At 43.6% G+C, this 18,380-nt stretch overlaps 1 protein-coding gene across 1 annotated transcript; it reads left to right on the top strand.

Annotated features, from left to right (window-relative positions):
- Nucleotides 1-14,246: 14,246 nt before the first annotated feature.
- LOC147320333 (uncharacterized) lies at nt 14,247-16,633 on the top strand. The gene is made up of 4 exons (XM_086308227.1): nt 14,247-14,496; nt 15,574-15,667; nt 15,791-15,878; nt 15,995-16,633. Exons 1-4 carry the CDS (start codon nt 14,439-14,441, stop codon nt 16,394-16,396), a joined length of 642 nt encoding a protein of 213 aa, XP_086164353.1. The 5' UTR covers nt 14,247-14,438; the 3' UTR covers nt 16,397-16,633.
- Nucleotides 16,634-18,380: the final 1,747 nt, after the last annotated feature.

Genomic DNA, 18,380 nt, shown 5'->3' with positions numbered 1-18,380 from the left:
TTTAATAGCCACATAATAAACTGAATTCACCTTTGTTATATATAAAAAAGCTATTTTTCATGAATGCAAGTAAATAATTTCTTAATCAGAAACTAATATTGTGCTTTACAATTTTTTCAGCTTTTTCTCTAAAATTAAATAAGAAAATGTGTCGATAACTAAAATAATTTTAAAATTAAAAGTATGGTTTTCCTTAAGGAGCTTGCACTCACTGGTCGATTAACATTATAGAAATTTTAAAAACCCACTTTGGTAAAAACCAGTACTGTTCATTTAGAGCAGCTGAACACGTTTGCCTGAAGCACGTACTCAGGAAACACTCGTCCCAGTGTCAGCCGGTCACAACCAGCAGCTGTAAAGTTTCTAATGAGAAATCATCAGTAGATTAGTGTATGTAGACTCTGAGGAAGCCACAGAGTAGAGTGGAGCTGTGGATACGGAGGGGTAATAACTCCACATGGTTTCATGCTTTTCATCATACTTTATTCTTACGGTTGGTGTTTCAACAATACTCGGCTGCAGCTTTGCAGCTCACAGCCTCACCATCAACAACAGTTCAGTTCTTTCTTCTTTTCAGCAGGTGAGGCGTGATTGCTCGTGCTGCTCAGGTGTGTCTGCCTTCCCTGCAGCCGCGCCACAGGTAGATATGTTGGAGCAGAGAGGGGAGCTGAGATCGGGTGGTCGACAGAAGGCAGGAAAATGATTGGACCAAAGTGATGACAGCAGAATCGAGTGTGACAGAGCGACAAAATGGAACGTAAAAAATAGACCATCAGGCCAAACGACCAAGAATCAGGACACAGGAGTGAATACAGATCTTTCTTATTGAACATCCAAGTAAGTTTAATTTTTTCGATTTGCAGACTTTTATTTTTTAGCGACGACTGCAACAGACTGCTCATCTGTCCAGGACACGTCTCACCTCATGATAGCCGGAGTAGGCTCCAGCACGGTGACCCTGACCTGCACAACAGGAAGAAGATGAATGGATGCTTCTTGATCCAGGTCATGTTACGGGACTGCAAGAAATACCAATTCTTACCCAGATTTTGGCACCATAAGGATGTTTCAAGGTAAAACAGCAATTCTATCAAGCTAACATCAGACAGCAGCTAAAGTTAGCATCATAAGACAAACCAGAACCCTGACAGTGATTTGAAAAAGGCTTGTAGAGTTAAGGTGTATTGGTTCAGGTGTGTATCTTTGTTGGTTTAGCCTCTTTTTAAAGAAGGAATATCAATTATGAACGACACCTATTAAACCACAAAGGCTCATTTGATTAAAGAGCCTCAGCCAGACAGGGACAAATGGAGCAATTTGTTTAAATGTCACCTTTTCTGAGCACTTCTGATTCCCTGCTGCCACAAAACAATGTTAATGATGCTTTTAAGCTATTATAATCATTTCCAGCTCCGGCTTTCATCGAGGTAAAGAGTCTCAATAAAAATGTCAGAATAAATGATGAATTGGTTGGGACTGGCAGCTGATGTTAAGGTCAGACAAAAAATCCAGAACAACCCAAAAAGGAACAAAATCAAAGAAGAAACCAAGAAGATAAAAATACCAACTTGTGAGATTATCTTAATGAGAGGTGGTGGAGATCCAGATTTGGGAGATAAGTCTTCAGTTTTCCCCTTTTTCTTCTTCTTTTGGTGGTATAGAAACAAAATCCCAGACTCAGGAGTGTGAAAGGACAGAAAGTTCCAGGTGGGCACATTCGTTATGTTTTTGGGCGTTTCAACTTTAAACTCTACGATAACATCGGCACCCAGGTCAGCAGCTTCCTCTGAGTCGTTTTTATGAAAAATGCGCCGACGTGTAAGGCAACCAGTCTTTGGCTCTTAATATCAAAGACCAGGATACACACATGATGTCTGTTCATCAGCCATGACAGCGGTCTGAGGTCCTTCCTCCCAGCGTGGAGATTTATGTTGCTCTTATTCTCTCACAAAGTGACCATAACTACCTCACACACAAACAGCACTTTCACGTGATCGACACTGGACGGAGGAGATCACCTTTAAGACTTTTAAACAATAATGTAGCTTCATATAAGAGTTTAATTAAGGAGTTTAATTCATGGATATAGAACTGAATAGACCTTTATTGTCATTGTACATGTTCAATGAAATTATGGAGGCTTGTTTGTGTTTGGTTTTACCATCTGACCAACCATCAGATGTATAGGTTACTTGACCTTAAATATAGAGCATCTTGAAGCAACTGCTGTTGTAATTTGATGCTAGATAAATAAAATTGAATTGAACAACAAGGACCCTCCAGCAACCATCAATGGTTACCAGGTGATCACCAAACACCTGCGCAGAGCCTTACCTTAACCTAACAGTAGTTTTTAAGGCCTACATCTGTATGTAGTCTTTAGAGTTAGAATTAGAATTCAACTTTATTGTCATTGCACATGCACAGGTACAGGGCAACGAAATGCAGTTTGCATCCATCCAGAAGTGCTTTAGTGATATAGATATATTAAAAGTATAGATGAAAATGTCCTTGTTTGTCCTTTAAAGGGGAAAGTGTTCATGCATTTACAACAGGGGTCTCGAACTCCAGTCCTCGAGGGCCGCTGTCCTGAAACCTTTCCAGGTATCCCTGCTGCAACACACCTGAATACAGTTAGTAGGTCATTAGCAAGACTCTATAGGACTTGACTGCACGCTGAGGTGGCAGTTCAGCCATTTGGTTCATGTTACAGCAGCATGACTGAATGAACACGGTGCAATAAAAGTACTGTTAGAAGTACATTTTTCCAAACACTTACATTTGCCTAAATTTACTTGAGTAGGGTTAGGGGTTGCCACCTCAGCATGCAGTCAAGTTCCATACTCTTGCTAATGCCTACTCATTTGATTCAGGTGTGTTGCAGCACATGGAAAAGTTTCAGGACAGCAGCCCTCGAGGACTGGAGTCCGAGACCCCTGATTTACAAGATTCTGTGTAAAAGAGACGAGTCTGACGAACGTTTCTGTTCAGGGACACAAAAAAAGCCAGAAAACTTGTCTGGAAACACGATTCAGTGTCATAGTCGTGACTCTTCATGGTCATCACCAGTCATTACACTTTGAGCAATAAAAGGAAATGACTGCAGCTGTCTCTTAATGTTACACTTGATTTGTTGAGGACAGAAATCAATCAATCAATCAATCAATCAATCAAAGCTTTATTTGTCACAAGCAGGTTGCCCTGCAGTGAAAATGGGACCCCCCCCCCCCCCCCCGACCTTACACACGTAACACAGACATCACATGGGGTTACAAGTCGGAGATCGGTAGCGTTGCAGAAAAACACTGAAATGTACACAACAATGGGAGGGTACAAGAGGAAAAAAAGAGACCTCCACTCCATGGTAGGACAGCACGAGAACAGGAAACAAACAGCCTGGTGAGCACCTGGCTGTTTACAGCATGTTCTCACTAATGCATCACAGAGCCAGGCCTCAGTTCAGTGATGTGTTAAGCTGTCGAAGGATACTGAGGACAGACAGTGCAGACTCAATAGCACTCACGTAAAATCTGCCTGAAAGCAAAACCCAACCCCAGCAGTGCTGTTGACACACGACAAAGACATTTCAGTTGAACTGTGACAGAAAATGTCTAAAGATGGAGAGGGATTGTTGGAGCTGCAGCAGAAATCAGAGCTATAAAACTCATCATAATGTCATCATCGGGAAACTAGCGGATGATACCGTGGAGACAAAGACTATCACAACGTTTCCCAACCAGAAGCCGTGGGTGGATAAAACCATCCGCGACGCTCTGAGATCCCGCACCGCTGCCTACAACACGGGACTCATGACGGGGGACATGGACCCGTACAAAGCCGCGTCATATAACGTGCGGAGGGCGGTGAAAGAGGCGAAGCAGCGCTACGGGAGGAAACTAGAGTCACAACTCCAACAGAGTGACTCTAGGAGCCTGTGGCGGGGACTAAGGACAATAACGGACTATAAAGCACCAACAACCGGTATGACGAACGCGGCCGTGACTCTGGCAGACGAGCTGAACACTTTCTATGCTCGCTTCGAGGCTGCAGCTAAGGTCTCCAACAATGCTAGTGTTAGCGGCGCTAACGGCTGCAGACAGGAAGATACTGCCAGCACCAGAAACATGCTCGTCATCTCCAAGCATGAAGTAAGGAGAGCCTTCAAGAGAGTGAACACCAGGAAAGCAGCAGGACCAGACGGCATCCCAGGTCGTATCCTCAGAGACTGCGCATACCAGCTAGCTCCTGTGTTCACTGAGATATTCAACATCTCTTTATCTCAGTCGGTGATCCCCACATGCTTCAAAGAGTCCATCATTGTTCCTGTCCCGAAGAAACCCCACCCTGCTTCTCTCAATGACTATCGCCCTGTAGCCCTCACCTCAGTAGTGATGAAGTGCTTTGAACGCCTGGTCAGAGACTTCATCATTTCTTCACTACCAGACACACTGGACCCACTACAGTTCGCTTACCATCCAAATCGTTCCACAGACGATGCCATCTCTCATCTCCTCCACACATCACTCACTCACTTGGACACTAGAAGGGGGAATTATGTTAAAATGCTCTTCATAGACTACAGCTCTGCATTTAACACCATAATTCCCTCCACACTCACCACCAAGCTGGAGCATCTGGGACTCAGCTCATCTATGTGTCAGTGGATCTCCAACAGGCAGTAAGGATGGGCGGACATGTCTCAGCCTCCACCACTCTCAGCACTGGAGCCCCCCAGGGGTGTGTTCTGAGCCCCCTGCTGTACTCTTTGTACACATATGACTGCGTGGCCACTACCAGCTCCACCACCATCATCAAGTTTGCTGACGACACCGTCGTGGTGGGCCTGATCTCTGATAACAACGAGACGGCCTACCTGAAGGAGATTAGGAATCTGGAGAACTGGTGCCAGAGGAACAACCTCCTTCTAAACGTCAGTAAGACAAAGGAGCTGATAGTGGACTTCAGCACTAAGCAGGAGAGGAACTACCAGACCCCCGTCATCAACGAGTGCCCAGTGGAGAGAGTGGACAGCTTCAAATACCTCGGAGTTCACATCACGCAGGACCTGTCATGGTCCTGTCACATCAACACCGTGGTGAAAAAGGCCCGACAGCGTCTCTACCACCTCAGACGCTTGAGAGACTTCCAACTGCCCTCCAAGGTGCTCAGGAACTTTTACTCGTGCACCATAGAGAGCATCCTGGCGGGAAACATCTTAACCTGGTTCGGGAACAGCACCATGCAGGACAGACGAGCTCTACAGAGGGTTGTGCGGTCAGCTGAGCGCACCATCCGCTCCGAGCTCCCTGACCTGCACTCAATCTACAGCAGGCGGTGCTGGACCAAGGCCAGGAAGATGGTGAAGGACCTCAGCCATCCCAACAACAGACTGTTCTCTCTGTTGAGGTCAGGAAAGCGATTCCGCTCCCTGAAGACCAACACAGAGAGACTGAGGAGGAGCTTCTTCCCGCAGGCGATACGGTCTCTCAATCACACCACCACACAGTACTGACCCACACATATGGTTCTTACACACACACTGGACTTTCTGGACTTTGGTTTTGCACAACACTGGTCACTATATTCTTCATTTCCGGTTAATACTTGTACAGCTGCTGTTATTGTGTATATATTTATTTATATTTATATTTCTTCATACATTCTTATATAGTTCTATATTGTGTATTTTGTTGTACAGTTATTTTATTTTCAACTTTAATTTATATATTTTATCTTATTCTTCCCAGTTAAATGTACCCTTCATTCTAATTTGTGTTGTACAGTTATTTCATTTTTAACCTTAATTTATATTTTATTCCTTCCTAGTTAAATTTACCCTTTTTAATTTTTCATATTTATTTCCTATCTTATTCATAGCCTTTTCCTTTTTTGTTTTCTTTAGGTCACGAGCAGTTGTCCAAGCATTTCACTACATATCGTACTGTGTATGACTGTGTACGTGACAAATAAAATTTGAATTTGAAATTTAATTTGACACCATGTACTCCCTGTCTCTGAGAGAGTGCTTCAGACACGATGCAGGGAGTATTAAAGGAAATCAGAGCTTCAGTGACAGCTCAGACAGCCCAAAGGACATTACATAACCTTTATACAGCAGACAGCATCCAAGGGGGAAAAAGACGTTGCTTTGTCAGTTTGGCATAAAACTGCAAGATTAAAGTTTGCAGAAGAACATGAAAAAAGCCTGACGAATATGTCAAAGTGTCTCTGTGGTCAGATGAGCTTTCTGTCTAACATTCACACTCTAATGAATGCATCAGGACCAGTTCATCTTGCCCAAGGATACTTTGGCATCAAACTAAAACTGCCCAGGATCAAACCACCAACCTTCCTCGACCTCCTGAGCCACCTGACAACAGCAGCCAGCTCTCGCTCCCCATCGAGGAGACAAACCCCGGCAGTGATACTGTACAGCATAGTGGTGCAAAGTTATATAACTTTCATGTCTACACCATGAATGCATCGCAGGAATAAGGGTTCGAGGTGTAAGCGGGGCATGACATCATGACCTTCTTATTGCTGAGCCAAACTCACTCTGCAGTATTGTGTGTTAATCTGCCAATCAGCTTTAACTACTCATTTATTGAATGCCATTCTGGGTAGTTCCAGCCTACTGTAGCCTCTGGTTATTACACACTAATACTGGGGTAGTTCCAGTCCATTGTAACCCAGGTTATGAAACAGTGATACTGGCAGAAGCTGGTATAAGACAGTTGTGGTGGACAGTGTCTTGCGTTTCCTCCTATAACCACTGATATCCAGTTTTACTGGCTCGAGACCGTTTTCGTTATCACATTCACCTGCCACAGAAGACATCCCTGGTTTGACACTGGAGGAAACTCAAATCCCTGCAAGTGTTGGGTAAGAAAGAGCATCTCTGTTAGTGCCAATGTTAGCACCTGCTATGAGGTGACAGAGCTTGCCACTGCACCACCGTCCAATTATGAGTCTGGACCCTGTGTTGTTTGTTTAGCAGCACAGTACTCACTACTTTACCTGCACTGCAAAAAGAAGGCACACTCCCGCCTCTGTCGGCAGATCATTTAGAACAGATTCAGATCCACCTGAATGTCTTTTGTATTCATCCTGAGCTGCAGGCTCAGCAACATGCTGCCTGTGACCAACTCTCAGACTTTCCTCGTGTCCCGTTGAGCTCAGTCACGCCTGCAGTTTATTTGCAATCCCCGATGCCCCCGAGTGAGCGGAGAGTCAACTCGGTCACCATCTTGTTAAAGGATGATTACAGCAGTACCTCCAGGCTCAGGATTCACAAACATGACATCCTCACACCTTCAGAGAAATATTTCTTGGCCTAAAGGAAACTGAGAACATTGATTGTGTAACAGTATGAGTATCTGGCTTTTAAGACGTGCAGTTCAGCACGGAGACAAACACCTTGATGATGGAGATGATTCACCCTGTGAGGTTATATAAAGAGAGAGAGGGAGGCCATACAGTACCGTCTCCACAACTACAAATGTGCTCCTGAGTAATGAAAAGACCTCTGGAGAGAGAACGAAACAGACTTCTCCAGAGCTTCACTCTTCATTTTGTTCTGTATTTTTATTTTGATGTGATATTTGGAGATATTTTTGTACCACATGCCTGGATTCTTATGAAACCATCACTGAGCATCCACTTGTTGAGCATGACTTCATTTTTTCTCCATATTACTTTTCAGAATAATGTATATAAACCAGGCTCATTTGTGATACAGAAATTTTAATAACGCTAAAATCACTCTGAAGGCAGTGAAGGACGGAGATATCAGGAAAGATTAAAACCAAAGCTGCAGAGCGAGAGGAGTCTCGATTTCTGCTGCAGCGTTTGAATGGTGGGGTCAGAACTGGGTGTAAAAGATATGAAAGCAAGCATCCATCTTGCCTTGTATTGACGGTTCAGGCTGCTGGTGGTGTAATGATGTAGAGGATATTTTCTTGGCCCCCCTGATGTCCACTGATTGTTGCTGATCATGTTCATCCCTTTATGATCACATGAAGAGATCAACTCTCAAATGCGTAAATTAAAGCAGACGACTCGTAAGCTGTTAGAAATGGCGTGTCACAAATTTAGAGGATCATCATTTAGCCTGGAGAAATAGTTTGCTGCTTTATAAGAAAGCCCTCCGCAGAGCCAGAACATCTTACTATTCATCACTGATTGAAGAAAATAAGAACAACCCCAGGTTTCTCTTCAGCTCTGTAGCCAGGCTGACAAACAGTCAGAGCTCTGTTGAGCCAACCATCCCTTTAACGTTAACTAGTAATGACTTCATGAACTTCTTCACAAATAACATTTTAACCATTAGAGGAAAAATTACCAATAATTATCCCACAGATGTAACATTATCTACAGCTACTTTCAGCACCATTGATATTCATTTAGACTCTTTTTCTCCAATTGATCTTTCTGAGTTAACTTTGGGATGAACCGGTTTTTGTCTGAGTGTGTTGCTGGGTCTGAAGTACACTCCAAGCACGACCGAGCCACACACTCAGACAAAACTCCTAAACACAAGCTAACAACACACTGTATGCTGTGCAGTGCGGCGAGGAATGCTCAGACCTCTACACCGGAGAGACCAAACAGCCACTTCACAAGCGCATGGCACAACATAGAAGAGCCATCTCGACGGGACAAGACTCAGCGGTCCATCTGCATCTAAAGGTCAAAGGTCACTCTTTCGAGGATGCCAATGTTCACATTTTGGACAGAGAGGACGGATGGTTTGAAAGAGGAGTGAAAGAAGCATCTATGTCCACTCAGAACTCGCTATTTGTCAGATTCCTCCTGTTTCGCTGTTACATCATGCGCGGTGTCCTTTAGTGTTCCTTCAGTTTTCAGATGTGCAACATCTGAGATCCCTTTCCAGACGCCTTAACGCCCACTCACATCCTTTGACCTCAGCAAATCACATGATAGGGTGGGGCTAGGTTTCACAATGGATTCACCTGAAACCTTGGCTGATTGTGACCGATACCCGTTTAGATTAGGTAGAGGATCAAGAGGGGGTCCATTACCCTCTTGGGGGACACTGCCATACTTGTTGCCATGCTTACTTGTTCCTAGAGTATTTAAAAGTAGAACAGGAGGCGGAGCCTTCAGTTTTCAGGCCCCTCTTCTATGAACCAGCTTCCACTTTAGGATCAGGAGACAGACCGCCTCTTTACTTTTAAAATTATGCTTCAAACTTTCCTTTTTGACAAAGCATATAGTTAGCGCTGGACCAGGTCACCCTAATCAATGTGAGGTGTTTGGAGAATAAGATGGAGGAGCTCAGTGAGCTGATTGAGACCAGAGGGAATGCCATGAGTGGAGGCGACTCATGATAAGTAACCTGCAGGATATAAGACGGGTGTCTTCAGCACAAGCAATGCAGGTTGGTCTCTGTTATGACCCAGGTCATCATTTCTTGTGTTGCTTTTGCTCCTCCCACCTCAGGGGGGTGCTGTTCGTTTTCTCTGCCTTTTTTGCTTACGTAAGTTCCGGGTGGAGGCTAACCACTGGTTGAAGACTGAGGGGGGCTGGCTATAAATTGGGACCCATCAAACTCGGCATGGCCTGCCTACTTCCTGCTTCCAAACAGGCTGTGTGTTTAGCCCTGTGCTTTATGTTTAGCTGTGTGTTGAAGTTTCTGTGATCGAAGAACTAGATTGTTGTTTTTGTAAATATTGTAAATAGACCTTTTCTGATTGAGCTGGCAGTTTTAGGGATGGGAAGCCTTGTTTTTTTTTCAAAACCTTTGTTCTAGTGATGGCCAAATGAAGCTTTTAGCATTGAAGCTTGAGTTTAAAAACTGTTCATTACTCGCTTTTCAACACGGTCATCTCTGGTGACATCTGGTGGCCAAAAGTATGAGGAACAGCTTGAATCTACACATTAAAGTGTACTGCTTGATTCTGACCGCCCACTCTACAGAGTTCACAGTTCTGTCTGATATTGGGCCGTCCTTATGTTGCTTTGAACATGTATTTTTGGGTGAAAAAATTATGTCTATTTCTTTAATAAATAAATATGATCAATAAACATTTCTTATTTAAACATGTCCATGGTTTGGTATTTCTTTGCTTGTGACTTCTTGATGTTGGTAAATACAATAGATAAAAAATACATATAATATACATATAATAATGTACAACACATTATAGAGTAGCTTCTGCTGTGAGGTTCTCCCTCCAAGTACTTATGCAATTAAATCACTGGACAGGTGTGTTTATAAATAATATGATATTAGGCCAATTTTCTTATACATATTTTTGACCTGGGCTATAATTGATTGTGAACTGGAAAGTCAAAACATGGTGTATTTAAGGTTATCCTGTTTGGTGTTTATTTACGAAGAGAATTTGTTCCACTGTGCGATGGCCGAGTCTGTTTGTTGTCTTTCTCCTGCCTTAGAGAAAATCCTCTCACGTGGAACAGACGATGCTGGAGTGACTAGAAACTGGTAGAAATGCAGGTGTATATATATATACACAAAACAAAGGCAAACAACAAGAACAGAAACCTGGCAAACCCACCCAATTGACCAAAATCGCCATCTCTCGCCATCAAAACACAAGTCCCGCAAATGATTCACTTCCTTATAAACCACTGAATCAGGCACGGAAGCAGCTACGTTGTAAATGAAGCCTCGAGTTAGTGCTTCTGAAGCAGTGTGTTGGGTTTTTTGACACCGGAGCGTCACGACATCATGACTTTTTTTCTCCTGTAGGTTAGGAAGGCCGTGTAGGTTGTACACGGTTGCTGTGTAGGTTATGAGGCCTGTGTTTTACTTTGGATTTCTCCTGATAGGTTAGTTCTGTTTCATTTCTAGAGCGTTTTGTTTCTTGTTTTGGCCACGCCCACCCCAACGTTTCTTACCTTCCAAGATTAATAAAATACTCGGTTTTTGTAAAACTGCAAACTCTGTGGCAGCATTGGTCCTTCCTTGGGAACAGGAAGCGGGGGCGTTTTTCTGTGTCGCACTCTGGTTTCGCAGTTTTCCTTGGCTCTCTGAGGACTGACTGGCATTTAAATGGGATTTTTCAAGCTGCCGTGTTACGTCTGTATTTTCTTATAATCTCTTTGCCCAAGCAAAGTGTACCAACACTCCTTTAAGGGTGACAGTGTTTACTGTAGAACTTGTGTTGCTGAGTGTGCCTGACATACACATTTCTATTCATGCATGCAGAAGCAAATAAAAGTAGAAAGTCTGAGGTGTGAAGCCTTGGCGCCTGCAGCCATCTATTAACCCGACAAGGTCAAGACAGTGACGGCATAACGATGACGTTTCCTTGGCAGAAGCGCCGGACGCCCCGGTGTGACTCCTTCTGTTGGCACTCGCTGGAAATTTTCCAGCCAAACACAAAAGCAGCTACAGAAAAAAAGCAGCATTTTCTCCTCCGTCGAGCCTGACGCAGCCTTCCACCGTCGACTGTTTGAGTGTTGCCTGGAAACCTGCTCGAGCTTGCTTACATGTAGTAAAATGGGAACATCGGCACATCCCTCCAACGCACCATCACATCGCCACAGCAACGATGGAGAACGGGCTGGCTTCGGTCCCACATTGCTGTCCTCTCATTGGAGCATCTGCCGGCGTCGTCTTGCTGGCCACGCCCACTGTTACATCGCAGCTTCAAAGCTGGAAGCAGCTGTCAGATCTAAAAGCTTCCCACACCTGGTGCCAATGTGGAGGCTGAAGAAGTGAGGCTCAAGATGTTTGAGCAGTACTGTAACTAAACACGTGTTTAAATTCTCTATTGCAAAAATGTGAAAGTTTGTTGGAACCTCTGAGATGTGGAAACACTTCAGCAGCTCTATGTTTCACTACTTTTATTCAGCTGTATTCAGTTCTCGTGTTTTATGTGAAGGGATCCTTTTTGGTTTGCACGTCTTGGTTTTTCCTCACGTTGTACACTTGGAGAACTTTCTGCAGTTGAACATGTCTGCGTTTTCACTCCGACGCTGGGATTTCATGAAGACATGGCTGACCGTGATGAGTTTTAACCCAGAAGATGTTGTTTCACATGTACAGTAGTTACTGTGGCCCAAATGTCTCAACAAACCTGACTGCTGGTCCATATTAGGTCCACCTGTGGGTAAAATAAGTCGAATGAAGACCAAATGCTGTCTACAGAAAACTGCACGTGGACCAAACATTCATTTGTATCTGGCAAGAACTAAAACTTAGTGTCAGAGTCCCCTGTCTACCCAGCTGGCTCAGTGAGGCCTCAGGTATTTGTTATTGTTTTTGCTTCTCGCTCGCTCTTCTCCTCGCCTGGGCGGAGCTCATTGTGTGCTCCCACTTTTGGCCAACACACCTGGAAGCAGTTACTCAGCTGCAGCTTATTATCCTCCCACTCCCTGCCACTATTTGAGGAGGCGGCTCAGTTCTTCTGATCACTCGAACGTTGTACGACACACGTCACTGTAACCTCGGGTCAACCTAATTGTGATTTCTTGTATTTTTTTTCCGGCTTTGATTTCTCGTCTGTTGTGGACATAGATTCCCTGATCCCATCCTGAAACCCTTCCGTTGGATTGCCTGAACGTGTGCAAGTTTGCACAGTAGACGGGAGCGAGTGGAGTGCAGAGAGTGGATCGTTAAGCATGGAGCCCCTGGATTCGCCTCACATTCTGCATATAGTCACTAAGTGTTTATGTGTCTAAATAAACCTTTGCCCTTTCCTTCAAATCTGCTCTTGAGTCTGTTCTGTCATTCGAGACACTTGGAGCCCAATCCAGTCTTTAAGTCCAACGTCATTAGCGGTGTCTGGGCCCAAACTCTGCTCCAGGTCCCAAAGTCAAACGAACACTGCGGGATCACTGAGAGTTGAAAAACTGTCTGATTTCTTTCATCCGTAATAAAATGATCAGTGTGGCTGCTCTGCCAGGTGTAACAATTAAGTTTAATATCCAGGTATCCATGAAAACCGAATTTATGAAATTTAACAGAGTTAGAAGTTAGGAGGGAGTTAGCTCGCTAGCTTCCATCTAAATGTAGTATAGCATGTTCTGACAGAGAGATTTTTGAAACTAATTCAAACATACAGCTCTGTTATCACTTCCAACATAAATAAAGACAGAAAACTAAACAGCAGTGACGTTTGTAGGGTTACTGAAGTTTGGCTAGCTGGTACATAATGATGTGCTATGTGATCGCTAGCTACACAGCTATGTTAGCATAATAAGCTTCTGGGCCCAGGATACTCTACGTTTATTAAGGCTGTTGTGTTTTTTACATGTTTTAATGCTTTATATCTTGTTCTATTTAATCTCAGCAAGACCCTAAAAACAGTCAGTGATCACTGTCGGCCTCTCTCGGTTTTTATTACCGTTAATCATTTTAAAGCTGTTTTTAAAACCTTACGATGTAACTACAGCCCAGCCCATGCAGCAGTACATTAATGACTAACCTCGTATTGTGGATGGATTATCTCAGTTGTTCTCCTGGCTGAAGTTTGGTCCTTTTACAGCATCCTGCCATGCGATTACATTTGTCCCGAAAAATGCAATCCTTTTTCGTTGGGCTTTTTTCCCCTGAACTTTATTAAGCAACAGTATACAGAGAATGTACACAAATTGGAACATAGTTAACATATGCCAGGGGTGTAATGTAAAAAGTTACATACATTCAAATAATTTGTAATTAACACAAATAGTAATTATTTTATAGCCTTTTTATTAAGTGATCTACTAATCAATTTTATGTAAGATAGAGTATCATTATAGTAGTGTTTAAAATTAGGCTTTTGGCTACTGTATTTGCATTTGTGGAAATAGAATTTAGCTAAGACAATTAACAAGTTTATTACAAAGTATAGATTTTTTTGCCTTCGAAAGAAACAAAATACAACATTTTCCATTTCAGAGTAAAGTCCTTGTAGAGCGAGTCTACTGAAGTCTGTCCAAAACGTTCTAGCATGTGAACAGATCCAGAAGATCATTTTGGCTTCCACAAAATCCACAGATCACATTTATGTCCCTTTTGAACTTTGTCATATAATGATTAGCAGGATAATATTTATGAAGTATTTTGAATGAAACTTCTTTTGCTTTATTCCTCACAAGATACTTGTTAGGAGTGGTTCATACTCTTTTCCAAGTAATGTCACCGACAAAGGAATTGCAATAAGAAATCACCTGTGGAACAGAGATTCTCTCTGGAAGCATTTGGAGCAGCCTTCCTCGCGTCGCTGTGACGTAATCGCCCTTCAAATGCGGCCCTGAATGGGAACGCAGCTTATGAATGCGCTTTTATCCACGTTCACCTGCCGCTGATCACGTCATCCACCGGTCCCAATTCCTAGACCGCATCCTTCGGAGACCGCATTTGAAGGTCTAAAACGTCACAGCCAGGCGACGAAGGCTGCTCCATTTCCCCGGATCCTATCCCAGAATTCATAGCGCGGCCCAGCCAGTAGCAGCTTCCAACAATGGCGGCAGATACAGGGTCGGTAGAGATGGCATCGGAGGAAAGCTACATTTTTAAATGTAAGGTATTCTTGAAGTAGCGATACAAATGTTAAGATGTTAAAGTTAATGTGAGTTTAATTTTAAATGTTAAGGTGAAGTTGTTGTTTTTTACAGTCGTTGAACATACGTGACTGTAGATGACAGTCCCGCTCTTTTTTAACATAAAGGTTAGTTTGAATATTACTCTTTCTGGGTCACAAAATAAACTTAGATTTGAGCTGTGTCCAAAGTCAGGATCTGCATCCTTCGGAGGACCCGGCTTTCGCGGTCCATGTGGGCCGGGTCCTCCGAAGACCGAGAAGGCCGCAAGTGCGATGCTGTGAAATTGGACTGTCTGGTCTTTACATCTGCGTCACCAGCTGTCTCGGTGGAGTTTAATATAACGTGTTTATTAACCCGAGGAGCGAAAGACCGCGAGGCGTTTGAAAACGATGTGCCGGGAGCTCGCTTTCCTCTCCGGCTCTACTGAGGCGGCTAGCTATCGAGCTGGGTCGTAACAGACGTCTCCGAAAACGTCGGAGCACGTTTGCAGATTTGTGCTGTCTTAATAAATCGAGTAGATATTTGAAGTGTACACGGCTACATTCTCACCGTAACTTATCTTAAAAGTTTATTTTGTGACCCAGAAAGCGTAATGTTGAAACTATTAAAACGCATCGTTTTCAAACTCAGGTTAAACATGATGTACAAGTCACTTAGATCAGCGGTCCCCAACCCCCGGGCCTCGGACCGGTACCGGTCCGTGACTCGTTTGGTACCGGGCCGCGAGAGTTGAGGCTCAGGTGTGAAATGTATGGTTTTCAGGGTTTTTATCGGTCTTTTCACGTGTGTTATGAATACATTTTCTTTTTTTCGGTACCGGTACTAGTTTTATTTTGTTGTATTTATCCGCGACACCTTAAAGGCCGGTCCGTGGCGCAAAAAAGGTTGGGGACCGCTGACTTAGATAACTTAAAAATGTTATTGTTTGGCTTTATCAGTGTTTTATTTGTTCCTGAGTAAGTCGGTTTGGATTACAGTTATAGTTTCACACAGCTGAATAAACGTTAAACAGTAACGTGAGATGCTCGAGAATTTACTCCTTTTATATTTCAGGGAGCAAAGAGCAGACGGCTGAGTTTATTAAACTCCGCGGAGACAACGAGCACCTTTTCACCGGTGCTAAACACTCAGCCGCTCTGGGTTGGAGGTACAGTAACAGTATGCAGTTTTTAATCTGTTAGGCATGCGAGTGCTTTTTAGTTCGTACATTTTGTTGTTGCTGTTCAGGGATTAACGTGATTGACATGTTCCTGTGCTTTCTGTCTGTTAGGGCAGTTCTTGAGAAGATGGGCCTGCTGGGAAAAATCACCCCGTTGCAGGCCAAAAAAAAATGGGACAATTTAAAAAAAAAATACAAAGTATGTACAGTCGTATTCAAATATGGATTTTTAACTATAAGTTATTAAACGTGTTCATGTAAATGTGTACTGATGCTGTTTTTCTCAACACCACTTTTGATTTCCTCTTCCTTTAGGATTGCAAGTATCCAGGGTCAGGCGAGGGAGGGATTGAGAAGCCCACTGCTGCTACATGGCCCTGGTTTGCCCTTATGGATGAAGTGTTAGGACAGAGGCCTTCCACCAGGCCTCAAGTCCTAATTACCTCCATCCAGGACAGCACTCCAGGTCCCAGTTCAGCCGTAGGACACCAAGCGTGGGATCAGGAAGAGCAGGAGGATGATGGCCAGCTGGAGCCAAGAAGGGAAAAGAGAAAGAGGAACTGGGAGAGCGAGTTGTTGGATTTGATCAGAGAGGATATGAGATTGCAGAGGGAACTTGAGGAAAGAAGAGCAGAGGAAGCACGACAGAGAATGGACAGGCTGTTTGGGTTATTGGAAAAACTTGTTGAAAAAAAATGTGTAAAGTTCTGTAAATAAAAATCGCTGTGAATGCTTCAACTTTGAGTTATTTTTTTCAAACTATGTACAACATTTTAACTTGATTATTAACATGTATAAACAGAGTAAATAACATGAAAAAACTCAACACATTTTGTAATTATTATTAAAGCCCAGGATTAACCTGAGTGTCCCAATATGCACAGGTACTTTTAACCTTTGGCTGAGCAGGAAGTCTGGCAGTGCTGCTGAATGTGCTGGACCAGGACCAGAGAGATGGAGGTGCCACAAGTGAGACCCAGTCAGTAAGTGGAGCATCATACAGGGTGGTGTCCAGAAGGTGTTTAGGGATGCTTGTTTCCACTGTCCACCGCATCATCTGGGTTTACAGGCTGATGTAATCGATGGCTGCCATGTCTCTAAGATTTATTCAGAAAAATGCAAAACAGTGGTGCGAACAGTCATGTTAATAAAGCTGTAACAAGTAGTGTTGTACAAGCAGATTACTTACCTGTTCACAATCATCGTGGTCCAGGGGTGGTACCTTCAGGGCAGATCGCTGGTCCTGCCAGAGAGCACCACTGACTGCCTCCAAACCTTTCTCCCCCTCATCTGGCACAGCATCTTCGGGCTCGTACACCGGGGCCACGACATCGCCAGCACCGAGATGTTATACAAAAGAGCACATGCTGTTATGACCTGAAACAGATGTTTAAGGTGTTTATAGATGTACGTACGCTAAAGTTCCCATTATGTCATTTTAATTAATCAAAAAAACAATGGCACTACATTTTAATGACTTAGAAGGTGTGGTGCACCTCCAGCGCTTGAGGGAAGATGGCCCAGAACCTCGTCTTCATCATTCTAAAAGCACTCCGCTGGACTCCCACACCTTGGAATGGGACATGACTCCAAGATCTTCTGGGGTCTGAGGGAGGTGGATGACCTGATGGCGAACAGCCACCTCCTCTGTGACCCTGTGGAAGATGCGGTGAACAGTGGCACGAGGTGTTGCAAACACTCTGGAAACACCTCTGTAGGACGCTCCACTTGCCAGCCAGAAAAGAAAAACAAGGACCCCAACCATGTCTCTGATTCTGGTTAATCAGATTCAGCAGCACTTTCAGAGACTCCCTGCTCAGGCGAGAATCAGGTTTAGTGTCCTCATTATTAAATAACCTGTCCATGACTGAGACACTCAGGTTAATCCTGCAGTACAGGGCTCTGCTCTGGTGAAGGAAAATATCAGAAATTGTTTTATTCTTGTCACTATTATGAATGTTGCTGTTCTTTTAAAAAAAGATTTCACATGTCAAAACATTTTGATTAAAATGTACTGATTCACTGTAAAAGATAAATGAGCGAATAGTCCAATAGAAAATCACACTGCGATTTTCTATCATAGCAAATATATTTAATTAGCTTTTAATTAGCTAGCAAATCTGAAGGCTAGATCATCCCATTTCACAGCCTCGCAATTCGGTCCTCAGTCTTCGAAGGACCCGGCCCACGTAGACCGTGAAGCCGGGTCCCTCAGAGGATGCAGCCTGGGAACTGGGACACTGTGTTTTGTATGTTTTAAGTGTAATGTGCTCAAGCGAATCTTGAGCACATTACTGCTTTGGCAGTTAAAATGACAAGTTTACAGAGCTGGACCTTTGTGTGAACCTGCTGCTTCACAGAGAGGATGAGACTGAATCAGGCTGTACAGGTTTTATACTTCGACCATAACAAAGATTATTATGGCTATCTTCTCCCAACACGAACGTGGCAGTTTAGAGCGAATCCTCCCCGCTCAGTCCGACCTCACCTCGTATCTGCTTCTCCTGGAATCAGAAAGAAAAGAAAAACAACCCCTCCATAGCCTTGGCTATCTTCTTCTTATTAAGGCCCAGTTCAGGACATCTTGCTTGGACTTCCTGACCCAGAGACTTATTCTAACCATCATCAGCGTATGTGTAAGCATGCAGCAAAAATACCCACTGCACTCTACATACCTGCAATATTTCAAATCTACACAATA

Source organism: Aulonocara sp. 'chitande type north' Nkhata Bay, linkage group LG10 (assembly GCF_057382095.1).
Source record: "Aulonocara sp. 'chitande type north' Nkhata Bay isolate Kocher_YH1m ecotype deep benthic linkage group LG10, A_spYH_male_GT1.1, whole genome shotgun sequence".
Taxonomy (NCBI): domain Eukaryota; kingdom Metazoa; phylum Chordata; class Actinopteri; order Cichliformes; family Cichlidae; genus Aulonocara; species Aulonocara sp. 'chitande type north' Nkhata Bay.
This window is presented reverse-complemented; position numbering and strand designations above follow the sequence as displayed.